The sequence below is a fragment of the Poecile atricapillus genome, chromosome 7 (assembly GCF_030490865.1).
Source record: "Poecile atricapillus isolate bPoeAtr1 chromosome 7, bPoeAtr1.hap1, whole genome shotgun sequence".
Classification (NCBI taxonomy): domain Eukaryota; kingdom Metazoa; phylum Chordata; class Aves; order Passeriformes; family Paridae; genus Poecile; species Poecile atricapillus.
In genome coordinates, this window is record NC_081255.1 from 14,303,962 (window position 1) to 14,318,897 (window position 14,936).

Below are 14,936 nucleotides of genomic sequence, written 5' to 3' on the forward strand. Positions count from 1 at the left end.
TGAAGAGAAGGGAAATAATTTATTAGATTTCACAAGCAATCTAACATACATTTATGATGCAAATCTTGTGATATTTAAAGGTATATAGAATCTTTAAGATGTGAGAACTTATTCTCTGCCTTAAGTACTTTAGAAACGCTACTACGCACAGTTCAAGAGTCCTGATGATTACACTCCTTCTTCCCCAGCTTGGTAATACTTGAAAGAGATGGAACACAAAAGGGACCTGGAACATCACAAAGGCATGTTAAAAGTAAGAACTACCAAAAACCAGCAGTGTTATATTGGCTTTTGACAACTAAATTGAAAGATGCTTAGTGTTTTTAAAAGTGTTTAATGTCTGTGAAAAATACATCTTAATAAGTGCAGGCTGTATTAACTTAATATTATAGAAAGTTAAACAGTAATGTAGTATGAAACCCACAGGAAACATGTAAGTCACTAGCAACAACACTACCTCAGTGCAGAGAGCAATCTAACAAAACCCAAACAGCCAACAAAAAGGTAGCAGTGATTAATAGTTGATTATTAGTCCAGCTCCAAATACTTAATTGCAAGATATTGTTATTTTCTTCTTTACTCAAAAAAGACAAAGTAAGGAATGTATAAACTAAATCAACTCCAGATTTGCTCATGTAGCAGGACAACAGTAATCATCAAATGTTCTAAAATACTGGTCAACCCCTTAATATTAAGACTGCTCTGCAATGTGTTTTAGCTAACATATTATTATATTAACATGTATTTAAAGAAAAGTAAGGTAACTTGGTCAGTGAGAGCTCAGCACAGCTTCACACAGATCAGCTGGTATGAGCTAGAACTGTTCCACTAAGGAACAGGACCACAAATTAGCAGGGTGTCCGAGGAAAAAGGTGAAGGGCACCTTTTCAGACTAGGAACCTTCATTGTGTCTATTCACACAACACGGACAACTCATTAGCTTCTTTTTCCCCCCTGAAAAAACTTGCTTTTTAAAATTATTAGATTAGCTCAAGCTTAAAACACATTAACTCCTCCCCACACCTAATCTATATGAAAACTTAAGATGCAGTTGAGTGCTACAGGAAACATTGCACAAAAAAAGGATACAACAAGAAAGGATACACTCTGCATGACAGTATTACTGCAGTATTTACGCAGGAATGTTTCTAAAGAAGAACAGCAGAATGTGGTTTAATTTTATTTGATTCTCAGTATTGCACACATATAACTTTATGCTACCTAGCAAAAAAAAATCAAATATGCCTCTTTGATAAAAAGCAGTTCTAACCCCTTATGAGATTTAATGAGGTCTGATGAGTCCATCAACACTAAACTTCATATTCAAAAGTAAATACATTTTTTGGTAACTTGAACTATTAGGACAGCTATTATTATTTTTCCATCTCCTTCAAGTCTTTGCCATTTTACAAATTCACTTTATTTCCATCAGGTCCAAAACCCAATCATGTTTCCCTTTAATGCCAGCTTTCAAGCCACTTCTTCCCTTAGAAGAAGCTGGAGACCTCTCAACATCAGTTTCTTCCACTTTCTTTCTTCCAAAAGAAATTTTATTATTTTAGCTAAAGGAAAAAGTCACTTTAGGTGAACTTCTTGCCAGTCTACAAATAAAGACATTTCAGCCAGCAAGGAGTTCTACAGCATTTTTATAAACCATGTGTATTTTTTGTAAAAAAGTATAAAGCCTTTGCAGAAAACATTAAAAAACAAAACCAACAACACTAGACTCATGTTTTTGCATTCATGGAATTTTGCATCATTAATCAGCATCCATCAGAATATCCCAGCAGGAACAGGAAAACAGTCATGCTCAAATAGGGTTCAGCTTAACCATTACTTGGGAAATGCAACAAATATTTTTAATTAAACCTCACGGATCCTTAGAAACCTGTGTAACTCCATGGCACATTGTTATGACTACAACATATAAACAGTCAAGGTAAGTGAGAAGTTTTCCCATGGACAGAACACCAGGGACACTTGTAAGATGGCAACTCATGAAAGGCTTTCAGGTACACAATTAAATCTTGCCCAAGTAGTGTTTGCTCACTCTAAAAAAAGCTTCTGAGTTGACAATCAACATAATAAGTACCTTGTTATTTTCTTTATGCAATTCTAGTATTTAGCAAGATTAATGAATTCAAAATTAATGTACAAAAATAGTTGAAAAGACATGGAACTCCTAAAAGAATGAAAGTGCTCAGGCTTCATCTGTCAGGTTCTCCAGTACCTAAAATTCTTCAAATTTTTTTGATATAACCTTAGTAATCTTACTAGACACTAGATAATACAAATAGAAGTTTTTTTCTAAAAAGAAAGGAGTGAGAAACAAGGCTGAAATATTCTCATAAATACTTGATCCTAATAGAACACTTTAGCCAAGGCTCTGTTCTGTCTTTTCAAAGACCAGTACAGAAGGCGGCCTATAAAAAAAGTGATCTTTAATTTGACAAAATACAGATTTTTCCAAACCACAAAACAGTAACACAAAATAGGAAGCAAGACCAAATAGCATTTCAGCTACGAGGGAGACAAGTGAAAAAATCTGATTTTAAAAATCCTTTGACAATGCACAGAATGAAGAACCTGCAATTAGAGTAGCTGTTAAAAATAGAAATTCCACCATTACAATAACCACGCTGTGGGCTTTACAGCCAATTTCTAAAAATCAAAAACAACTATTCACATCCTTTATTTCCAATTCAGGTTTTCTTCAGAGCAACAAGGATCAAGCTCCAGATTAAAAACACACCATGGGTTAAGTAATATTTCATAAGCACTCAGGCTAAGATTTCAGGCTAATTTTGTTTTAAGCAGAGGAATAACCAGAATGATCTCAACTGTAACCAGAAATTAAGGTCAATGCCCTTTAAATTTGAGCTAGCTCATGTATCAGAGAATGCAGATTGAGAAATAAATGCTTTTTATTCTTGCACCAGTTACTTCACATGGTCATTTGAGAGTTCATTATGCAAATCTTTGCAGTCTATGAAACCACTCAGGTAAATTAGAGCTGATTTTACTTGACTTGCTTCCACAAAAATGAAATAACCTAGTATTGTAGGTAGCATTGAAGTAAAACTACATGATAAGAAATAAAGTTAAATAGCAACTTTCTGCTAGAAGTTACTTCCTCATCATGTTTAAGTAATGCCAAAAATCAGGACCTACACATTCCGCAACAAAGGAAGCCTTGAACAATGCAGCAGTAAGCAGCGCTTTCTGACAGAAGATCCTTCACTAATTCAGACAAGTTTAAAGGATGGTACAACAGCACTAAGAACTCATTTTCTAAAGTTAGCAAAGACCCTTTACAGCTAACAGAAGTTTACTGCTGGAACCAGTTCTTCAGGATCACTTTACAATAGCAAGGGTGGAAAGGAAAGAGTTAAGATGCAACACTTCTCACTACTAAAACCCTGGATGATTTACACAAGGTAAATTGTCCAATTTCACAAAATTATTCTCCTTATCTCTGCAGATGAAGGAATAGAAAAACTGACAAGCTCCCTATATCAGGATTAGGAAAATATCAGTCACTGATTTTTTTAACCAAGAAAAAAGCAAAGTTTTAAATTTAGACCAAGTATATACCTTGCACTCTGTTTTTCTGATTTAAGAAAATAAATTTGTATGGAACATTTCCTCTCCATCGTCAGTATTCCTAAAGAAGCTGTTAGAGTAAATAAAACCAAGCAAACACTAACAAAACCCCACAGCCCAATCCTTTATTTTTACTTTCAGGCAGAGTCCATACCTTGTGCAGTGTTTTACTTTTTTCTTTTCCCTTCATTGGCATCCTGTTTTGGTCTAGCTGAACGGGCAAATTGCTGAGATTCTGTTAAGGACTACAAGTATCTGATAAGTAGAAGTCAATCAGTCTGGACAGTGACCTTTATCTGTGAATCAGTTCCACTACAGTATGAAGTATTATAACAACAGTGTCTACCAGTCAAAGATCAGGACCTCAGTGATACACAATACTGCAGTTATTCAAGAGCCCTTAAGGAGGACTAACTGAGAATGGGCTAGATGCAAACAGGGTAACTACAGTAGAATAAATGCTTGATATTTACAAACTTCCAACCCAGCATGTTAATACTTAACCTTGATGTCTCAGCACTTGGGAGGAAAAACAGTAAAAGCAGCAGATGCTGGGGGTTACTGTGAGTATAAAGAAACTGAAATAAACGATGAAATATTTAAGTGAAAAATAAGAAAGGACTTGCACACAAAAAAATCAGCACTATGCAATCAAAAAGTGACATTCCAGTTGAAAAACCAGTCTAGAGACCACTTACAGGAACATTTCTTATGTTCTTCATTCTGTAAACACAGTCCTAACTAAGTCAAAAACCTTGTATTTAATTTAAATTCAGTGGTCATACAAGCTAAATTATCTTTTGTATTGTCTTTGCAGGATCAAAGATGTAAGACCAGTGAATTTCATTCTTAAATAAAGCACTTTTACTTTCCTGTTTCAGAAGACTTCCCTCTCTGTTTTTTTCAGCTCCCATAAATAGTGCACTGTGTTAGTGCTGACTGGTTTTCTTAAGGCATTTTCTATTTTGCAGAACACTATGACAACAAAACTAGAGATTAGCAGAGATTACAAAGAATATAATGTAAATGCCCGAAGGAAAGGATACAACCACCATGGGTTTTTCAAACAAGACGTAGCCATTTGCTTCTTTTAGTGCTTTAGCAGCTGCTTTCTCATTGGGAAGTCCAATGAAAGCCTGTCCCTTCATACGGCCTTCTTTCATCAAACGGATATCAAACCTAGGGCACAAGTGGGAATTACTCACGTTTAACAAACCTTGCAGATTTCACAGTACAAACACATTCTCATGCTTCATGTGGGAGAAATAGCAGACACAGAAGCAAAGCCTACAAGGAGAATTAAGGCCTCGGAGACCACTTTGCTTGGGGAAACCTTTTAGTAAAAGGTAACATTAAACTGCAGGACGGCAAATTGACGTGCAGTACTACTAAATAAGACTTATGCGAAATCATCAGATACACACAATCACCTACACAGCTCTTTCTGTGTCATACAGCCAAGAAAAGCAAATCTGGGAATGAAAATATAAAGGGAAAATAATAGGCTCTTCAGTCATGGTTCATTAAATAATTCTATTTCTTAATCTTTATAAATGAGGATTTTTAGCTGTAACTCGTTTTTGCTTTATGAAGAAACACAGAAAATATAAATATGACTATTTTTAAAATACTAGTTTTCAGCAGTGTCATAGAAGTTAATATAAAAGGCTTAATTTTAACTAAGAATGAAATGAACTCACATATTGCGTTCCACCTCTGACTGGAAGTCAACGTATCTTCCAAAAATGAACTTAAGATCCTGAAATTAAAGTGTAGGTGTAAGAAAAAGGCTAAGAAAAAGCCCTTTAGATAGATATTTAATTTGCTTGCTTACCTACCTTTTCTTGAACTTGTTTAGCTAAATTCTTCACATATATCCTGCAATTTGGATCACCTGGCTCATAATTTTTGAAAACAGAATATTTTTCCATTTCTTGAAGACAAAAAAAATAAACCATGCTTTAGCTCATTTATTTTGCACATTTGCTCAGTATAAAATAGTTTACTATATGCTCAGTTAAGAAAATAAACACTTATTTAAGCTATTTGTTGCAACAAATGAAAAAGCTACTACTAGATAATCTATTCTCACAGTTATACCTTCTCTAGAAAGTCTGTGTTTTTCTAGATCCTTTCTAGAAATAAATTCTGATGGTATTTCATCATCCTCCTCTTCAGTTTCCATTTTATCATTTGAGCTAGGAGCTGGGAAAATCCTTCCAAAGCCTGTATTATTGATTTCTTCTGTGGCTGCATAAAGGTCTGAAATGTCAACAAATTATGTAAGTGGTTTGTACATCTATTCACACCAAGATCAAGAGCCAGAAAGAAAACCATACTCCTTCCAGCAATGTTATAATAGAGCAGACTTTGCAAGGCAATTTGAATACATCCTTAAAAAGGAGTCTTAATCCCTGGTTTGACAAAAGCACCTGCTCTGTACAGTCCTATAAAACCCCATGTAGTACAAATAAAGGCCACAGCACACATTAGTTAACATAAAACTTGCCTTGCTGTTCAATCCCATATCCATTTCACTAGATTCCCTTAAAGAAACTGGATATTACTGTAAAGTACCAAGAATCACAGATTGACCACACCCTCTAAAAAGCCATCACACCCCATTGCTATCATTGCCCAGATGGCAGATAATCAATGCACCAGAGAAAAGGGGCTGGCAGTCACTTGGAGCTAAGAGCTCTAAGAGCTGGAAAGGAAAAATCTGAAACTAGCCTGATACAGTCCTTTACACCATAAAGTATTGAAAATTTGTAACATTTACATACTGACATTTAAAAGACATTGCAATTCACCATAAACCTTTAGAGCACATAGGAGAGAGACCTTTAAAATCCCCTGGATCCTTTCCAAAACTTGTAATGTGGGACAAATGGCAAATACAAATATGACACAACTTGGTGTTGAAAGCTCCAAAACAATAAAGGAAAATAAAAGAATTTCCTGGTGTAAATTTTAGCACCCTTTTACATACTGAAGCCACAACTTAACATTAAATACATCTGAAGTACAAACTCTCTTACCATTTTTTTCTTCTTTTTCTGAGTTTATCTGAAGAACAGCTGGGATCTCAGTACTAATATGAAACTCTATTTTTTTATGACCTATGTGCTGCGGCTGCTCAAAGACATCTGAAGGTGACAGTGTAGGGTGCGAGTTACTGTTTAAAACAACAACACGGTAATTACAGATTCAGGTATTGATGAATGCATGGTCAAAAACAAGATTTCTTGCAGTTAGATGTTATGCAGTTGTTTACCACAAACACACATCCTCCACTTTGTACACTTCACTCAACAGAGTTTCAGGTGATTACAACACTGCAGATACAGTAGGTATGTCTGGCAGTGGGAGCAAAACCAGCAATCACATACCACAGTACAATACACAGAGGCATTAATTAAAACCTTCATCAGTAACTTAAGCATGAAAAATAATTGGCCTTGCTGCTGCTGTCACCTAGTGTGTAAAATATACTATATTTTAAAAAAATGTAGCAAACCACCTGGAGGAAACAGGCAGCCATTAGTAAAAATGCATTCACAATCATTCGTCACAACATAGAAATACTGCACTGCTGTCTACTGTGGCACAGAACTGCAGTTCAAAGACCCAAACTTATTTAAGCCAGTTCCTATTCTTCCAGTCTCATACTTTCAATCTTTTAAGAAGCAGCCCAAACAATAAATCCAAATTGCTTCTGACACAATTGTGATATGAAAGTCATCCTTCTATGAAAAGGAATTTCTATTAGTTTGAAAGGAAGAGAAACAGAGCTTGAATCGGGCACACTTTAAGGTTGTTGAGCAGACTTTAGTTCAAACTAGAGGAACATTAGGATTTTTAGACCAATAAAACCAATAGAATAAGTGCAAAAATCACAAACCTGTGGGAAGTACACACTGGAACATTCAACATGTCTTTAATTCTTTGCTTTTTTCTAACACCACGTTTCTTTGTGTTTATTGGTCTTTTAGGCTGAAGGGTTGCTAATTCCATCAACTTGGTCATTCTATTTTAAACAACAAAAAAAAACCAAAACAAAACAAAGAGGTTTACAGTTTACTTGAAAGTACTAATTTTAAAAACCCTTCCCCTTTCCTTAAAGCTCTTGACATAGAACTTTTCAGAATATAACTGTAAAACTATCTTAAAACCAAAACTAACACACAGCAAATCAATATATAGAGAGCAGTTAAGGACTGACCAAAATCGTAACATGTCAGTGATGCCCTTCCTTCTCCAAGCACGCTCCTTACTGGGACACTGAAGCCATGAGAAGCTGTGATGCCCTGAGCTGAACTTGATTTTATAACACTGAATAGGGGTACCTTTTCCCAAATGATGTGTTTTTCCAAATACAGCATGAAGACTTTCTGATTTACTTCTCAGTACTTCTCAGTTCAGACAGCAAAGAAAAAAGCTTTTTAATTTAGTGTTAGTTTAAAGATTAAAAAAAATACAGCTATGATGTAATTCAGTCCTAAAGCTGCAAGAGAATCCTCCGCACAAATATCACCCCTAGAAATATCCACTGATGTACAAAGAATGTTCTGGAAGTTGGTGTGCACAGATGATTCAGGCTGAGGAGTCAGTTTAGAAAGATGTGGAACAATGAAGACTTCAGAAAATAATCTAATTTCTGCTTCCTTATATCTGCACTCTTCAAGCTGAGTTTTTGTTTAGTTGGTTTTTTTCGGACATGGGAACAAATGAAAATTTGCACACCAATAGGCCACTTTTCTTACTGCATTTAAACCTGCACTGTCCTTCTGCACTCTAGAGTTTCTCAAAGCATCTGTAAAGATTTTTAAATACTCTCTACTAGATGCTACATCTATATACTGCAAACATTACCATTTGCTGAACTAGAAGCTAGAAAAGTAAAACCAGCACTTTAAGCGAGCCCAAAACTTGCAAATTACTGTAAAATGCATACCTCTCCTTTTCCTCATCATTATCACTTTCATATTCTGATTCATCCCCACTAGACAGTCCTTCTTCCTCTTCAGGCAAAGGAGGCTCTTCAGGAGGCAGAGGTGGGATTGGGGGAGGTGGCACAGGTGCTGGTAAATACTCTTCGTACTAATTATGGGGGAAAAGTTTAAAAAAATTAAAGATTTTAAGGAAAAAACCTAAATATATCTTGTTTTCTTAATAAAAACAGTCAAACCAATAAATGATAATTTAACAAGTATTTTCTCAAAGCATTCTTACAGGGATCTAGGTACCATTTTGGTAAACTTTATTACTAATGAAAAACTTTTCACAAGAAAAAAAAAGATCTGTTTTCTGAAGCGTAACAGAGAACGTTTTAATTCTTTGAAGCTGAGGTGATGATAAAATACAGCAACCATGCCCCTGGATTTTCACTTTGCACTCAGTTTCAAGGACTTTCCCAAAGAGAAAGAATGTATTTCTTCAAGGAGAAGAATATAGTCAAAGCAATGGGTGGAGGCTTAGGCTCCAAAGCCATCTCAGTTTCAACAGTGAACCAACAGTTCGAAACATTCCAGTGCTGCTACCATAGATGAGTATTTCTTTGTTCTAAGTACAGTCAAAAGAATTGCTTTAGAAGACCAGCATGTACCCAGTGAACTGCAGCAGGATTTGCAATCCTCTTAAAATTTACACCTCCTACCATGCTGCTAACATTTTAAATTGTGAATCAATTTCATAGTACTGCAAACATATATTTAAAATATTACCATGGGAGGCCGAGCAGTAATTGGTCCAAAAGGTGGAGGAAGATTCATTTTATTCATCAGATGAAGTACCTGAAATGAGTCAAAATAAGTAGGCTTCCTTTGAATAAGTGAGCAATAACAGTTCCTTGCTAGGTAAAACAGCCAATCACTCCTGGCAGGTGTAAATCAGCACAGTTTTAATGTTCAGGAACAGTGTGAAACCTGCACTTGAGACACAACACTAATAGTCAATATAAGCAACACCCTAACAAGCTTAATTTAAAACGTACAGCATCTTCTCAGAGTGAAATTCTAGGTACTCAAGTCACATCTAATTTGGCAGAGCATATCCAGCCAAGTCTTTGGTGTCAATTAAGTAATCTACCTCAGGTTAATAAAATCTCATCACTTCAGCATAGAAAAAAAAAAAAAGACTGGTTAACACAATCACAAAAAAAAAATGTTAGTATTTACTATGACAAAAATAGTTACTTCTGTGGATAATTAAAAGAAGAAAAATTAAATGTTTTTAATTTTATACTCCTTTTTTTCCTGTTCTTTACTTACCTGGACATAAAATTTGGGCACACTTGCCAAGGCATTTGCTATATTTGCTAGAATTGCACTTGAAGGTGGTGGATACAAATATTTGAGGCAAGAATTGATGGGAAAGGTGAGGCTGAGGAAAAAAGATTGAAAACAAGACACCTTAACATTACTTCCACTTAATCATTGGTAACAATAAAAGATTACTAAAGGCTTAACTATTGATAACATCTGAAGTAAAACTGAAATAATAATATTTCTCCTAGAACAGTTTTGGGCCACTTACAATGCCTTTAACAGCAAGGAGAGGTCCCCAGTGCCTGACAGATTTACTGGGCTTGGGCATAATGAAAATATCAAGCCATGCAGAAGCCTAAAGCAAACAGAAACAGTCAACATGTCCAAAAGCACAACATAGCAGCCTGTACAAGTATCATAACCTCAAAGCTCAAAGGGCTGCATTAGCTTCAAAAAATTTACTACTTCCTGTATGCTAAAATGAAAATGGGGGGGAAAAAGGAAGAAACATCATGAAAACCAAGTCAGTGGTATTCTGCTGTTAATGCTGGGAGAACCTCAGCCCTCCAACCCCCAAGAGAGCAATGCATAGTGCTAGAAGGCTGTTCTGTAATCCACAACTTCACAGCTCAAAGCACCAGTCACTGCCCAGCTGTGAGGATTCTAAAATTGAGGAACTGAAACTTTATCATTAGGACAACTCCTACAGCTATGGCTGAGGAACAGTAGCATAGGAGGAAACAAAACTCTTGTTCAACAGTACAGAACACATTTCAAAATAATCTGTAACAGAATAAAATAATTAAGATAAATAGAAACCCAACACTGACCCATGGTTGGGTGCAATTCCATGCTCTATTTTAACACAGTTTGGTTCTATCTTCTCTTCTTCTTTCACTGGTTCTTCTAAACTGAAAATTAATTTAGTCATAATTAAAACAGGGCAACGTTTAGATATGCCTTATGTAATATATAAAATATGCATCATCTATTAATAAATATAAAAAATAAGCACAGGTATTTTTAGTATCTTTTACCAATTGCATTAATGCAGCTGTTATCAATTCCTCATATTTAATACATGTAATTACAGTAGTGACAGTCTTCTAAAATAAATACTTGTGTAGATTTAAGTAGGTCTCCCTATATTAAAACATTCCTGACTTAAATCCACTCACAGGAAAAGAACTGAAATAGTTTATCATGCACTCTGTTCAGAGATCATAAATTCAGAGGTGTTAAATAATTGATTTGTTCATATTCAGAAAGTGGAATATATAACTTGAAAACTCTACTGCAGTATTTTTAATTAAGCACATAATAAAAATAAGCACCACATAGCTTTTATCACATTTTTATTAATATTTTAATATAATATTTTAAATATATAATAGAATATTATATATTATTATTATCACCATCATCACTTATTTTTATCATTTATTTGCACATTCCACAGGTAATGACACAGTTCTGCAGGGAGGAATGCAGTCACTCTCCTACAGATCTGAAGGGTTTGTTAAGACTTCCAAGCGGTTACAATTTATCCTTTGAGTTAGAAGTACTACCAAAGTACCACTAATCCACAATCCTCTTTCCTTGACCACAAATATAACAAGGAAATTATTCTGCACATACCTTTTGCACTTGTCTGAGACACAAGGCTGGCTAAGTACCTGTGCACTCTCTTGCTCCTTTGCAAATTCAACAACTAACGTGTGACCTAGAAGTTTCAGCTGATGCAGTCTTGATAAAGCCTTCAAGTAATTACAAAGAAGAAAAGAAGAAAGGGGAGAGCACAAATGTAAGAATTATTTGAAAGCATGACTGTTTTTATTTTGAGTGGCACACTGGCTATAGGATGCAGTCCCAGGTGCTTTAAGTGAAATTTGTGCTACTGTGGACACGAGTTTTGCATGGTTTGTGTCTTCCCAGCCCCGCTTTTAGCAGCACTTCCTGCTGGCAGAAAGGAAAGGGACCAGGCTGCACCGCCAAAACCACTGTAGAGGTTGGTCACCTGAACACAGCAGCAGCTTTAACAATCAGACTTTTCAAACAGCCTACTAAATTGCTGGAATTTCAAGTAACCAGCCTTCTGCTCATGAAGTACAAACATGCTAAACTCTGTCAGTAACATCTAGGAATTTTAAAATCAAGATTCCAACAGTGGCACTAGGAAGATCCAGCATTCTTCATGTCCAGAACCCAACAGCCTGCTAACAACTGGCACAAGTACCTAATTCACCCCTGCTCACCTCACAGAGTTTTAGTCCTTCAAAGTGTAGTCTAAAAAAAATAGAAGCAGCAGAAGACAAAAAACCCAAAAAACAAAAAATCCAAAAACCAAACAAACAAGAAACCCAAACAAAAAACACCCCAAACCAACACCCAAAGATATACGGGGGAAGTTCTGACACAGGCTTTTTAACCAGACTAGTATTTAAAAAGCATTATTAGTATTACCTTTTTGGCATCCACATTCCCTATTAATACTGTAGTTTTCTTATCAAAGCTGGGCATTCAAGGCAGACTATAGTGAGTATAACTAGGGCTTACTTTTATGGCAAATACACAATTAGGCAGGAGACAAGGAAACTCTGGTTTATAGCTTGTATATAAATGCACACCAATCCTAAAGAGGGCTCTGATCAGCCTCAGCTTCTGGGATCTTGCCAGGCTCTGTGTGACAGGCTGGCTCAGATGACTTCCACAAACCCCTTTCAATCTGCTTTTCTTAGGACTCTACCAAGTGTTCAAGAATTTCATCAAGTTCTGCAAGCAAATCCTGAAATAGAACTCTAATACTACATGGTGCTGCTTTGTTTTTTCCTAGCACTAAGCACCAGATTCTATGTAAACCATATTAGAGCACTGGGAATTCAGTGCTTTGCTAAAACATTCACTAACAAACTCAATACAAACCTTTGCAGCTGCATTTTCACTGGGAAAGGTGGCAAAAGCAGTATGTTTCTAGAAAAAAACAAAAAAAAAGTTATACTGTATTTGAATCAAAAAGGTAAGAGACTGCAAGTAAAACATCGAACCTTTGTTGACCACTTTGTTAGGTCAAGTTCACATATTTGAAAGCTTACAGATGGTAGTCATCTAATTCCCATTTGGGCCAACTAGAAAACATGTTTCTTATGAATTTAAGAAAAGTACCTCCTGGCGTCAAACAAGACATGAGCTGAGTAGTTTGAGGAATACAGGACAAGTGGTCTTTTTCTAGGAAGCAAAAACAATTCTAAACTGGAAAAAAGTACATATGGATAAAGAGGTCTAACCCTGTTCCAAACCAGAAAATTCATCTGAGCACCTCACAAAACATTTTCATCAAAGTAACTCCTAGAAGTAATGGTCTTCCTGCTACAAAAGTTGCAACTATTGTACTCTGAACGTTTCAAAGGTTTCTAACCTTTCCCACAATTTTCCAAGTTAAATCAAATCCTCACAGAATACACCTTTCAAAGTTAAATTTGTTTTAACAAACTTTATTACCCTATCTTGCCACATGATTCTGTACCCAAAATCACTATAAAAATATTTGATACCCTATAAACCATGACCCTGATAAAATACGCAGACATTATCTATCTGCAGTTCTGCAAAATACAAGGCTCTTTATGAAGAGTACTAAACACAAATACATCCATATTTTCGTAATCTGGAGGAAGAAGAAAGCAAAACAGCAATTTCAAGAGAACTGTGTGACTGCATCCCTACACGTGCCAAGAGACCGTTCTGCACTGCTTAACCCCAGCCTCACTGGTAGCAGCAAGAGGCCAAAGCCGCGGGCAGAGGGCTTGCGGCGGGCAGGACAGGAAACCGGAGCCGGCCGCCGTCCCGACCGCCCCGCGGGGCTCCCCGGGAGCGGGACCCCCGCCCTGCCCTGCCGGGCTCCAGGCTCAGCCCTGCCCTGCCGGGCTCCAGGCTCAGCCCTGCCCTGCCCTGCCGGGCTCCAGGCTCAGCCCTGCCTGCGGCCCGCCCCGCCCGGCCCTCACCAGCCGCCCGTGGTCCGACAGGACGCGCACAGACACGGCCCCGAAGTGCTGCAGCAGATCCTCCTTCTCTGCCGCCGTCAGCTCGGCGGGCAGGTGCCGCACCAGCAGCGTGCGCCCGCGCCGCCGCGAGACACCGGGGTGCGGCGGGACGCCCGGGTGCGGCGGGATAGCGCCCAGCCCCGGGCCGAGCCCCGGGCCGAGCCCCGGGCCGAGCCCCGGGCCGCCCGCGGGCCCCAGGCCGCCCGCCCGCAGCTCCTCAGCGCCCGGCGCCGCCATCGCCGCGCAGGGCCGGGCACCGCAGCGCGCCGCCCGAAACAAATCGCGCGAGAGCCGGGGCGGGGCCGCTGCCTCAGGTCTCGCGAGACTGTGGCCCCGGGCGGAGGTGGCGCGATTCGCGCGCTGAGGGGGGAGCGGCCTGTCCGCACAGAGCCCGTCTGCGGGAGTCCGCGATGCTGCTCCTGAGAGACGCCAGCCTCCCTCTTTAATGCTTAGCAGTTTGTTTTCAGACCAAATCCTAAGAAGTGTTGCTCTCAGAAGTGCCCTCTCCTCAGCCTTTGGTTGCAAAGACTTGTCCCTCCCTCCCTCACCTGAACAGCGAGGTACTGTGGCTGGCACAAGCATGAACCTGCTGAACAGCAGCAGCTGTACCTGGCCTAGGGAAACCCAGCTGTAATTACAACCCGGGACGGGATAATCAGCGTGCGCAGTGAGGATGGGCGGATTCCTGCCACCTACCACTGCAGGCACACAGGCGGCTCCGAAGCCTGCCTTGTTTTGGAGGAGAATGGGCCATGATCTTGAAGAGAGTCCCCGATCTTGACTGATGAAATCTCAGGTCTTACCCTACTTATTTAGGTGTTTGCGAGCTGGCAAAAGCCCTGCCTGCCTGTGTCATTATTGCCACTGGCTGGGGGTCCCACATAGGCACAGTGCCCGATGCTGCAGTGCAGAACTTGCCGTGGCTCTGGGCAGCTGGAGCGCACAGGGACACCCAGGCCCTGGCACTGTGCTGGGGTGTGCTGTAGACAACCACAGAGAAAATGTTCTTGGTACCTGGTCAGTA

At 38.5% G+C, this 14,936-nt stretch overlaps 1 protein-coding gene across 2 annotated transcripts; it reads right to left on the reverse strand.

The window, feature by feature from the left end:
* On the reverse strand, window positions 1-14,157 carry RNPC3 (RNA binding region (RNP1, RRM) containing 3). 2 transcript variants are annotated; one of them, XM_058843015.1, is made up of 15 exons: window positions 13,874-14,157; window positions 12,795-12,842; window positions 11,511-11,629; window positions 10,703-10,783; window positions 9,876-9,987; window positions 9,330-9,398; window positions 8,561-8,706; window positions 7,508-7,633; window positions 6,645-6,781; window positions 5,704-5,865; window positions 5,442-5,536; window positions 5,304-5,362; window positions 4,650-4,782; window positions 3,758-3,830; window positions 1-226 (listed from the first exon to the last, which is right to left on the reverse strand). In XM_058843015.1, exons 1-14 carry the CDS (start codon window positions 14,147-14,149, stop codon window positions 3,771-3,773), a joined length of 1,623 nt encoding a protein of 540 aa, XP_058698998.1. In that variant the 5' UTR covers window positions 14,150-14,157; the 3' UTR covers window positions 1-226; window positions 3,758-3,770. The 2 variants fall into 2 exon arrangements, with proteins under 2 accessions (XP_058698998.1, XP_058698999.1); XM_058843016.1 differs by having other exon boundaries at window positions 1-1,148.
* Between the last annotated feature and the right edge of the window lie 779 nt (window positions 14,158-14,936).

Bases quoted from the DNA above. Each gene is read 5' to 3' on its own strand.
- RNPC3 (XM_058843015.1), bottom strand. From the start codon at position 14,149: ATGGCGGCGCCGGGCGCTGAGGAGCTGCGGGCGGGCGGCCTGGGGCCC. The intron at 9,988-10,702 runs GTCAGTGTTGGG...TTTTTTCCTCAG, and splicing joins GGAATTGCACCCAACCATGG to CCTCACCTTTCCCATCAATT. The intron at 8,707-9,329 runs GTAATATTTTAA...CCCCATAATTAG, and splicing joins TTACTGCTCGGCCTCCCATG to TACGAAGAGTATTTACCAGC.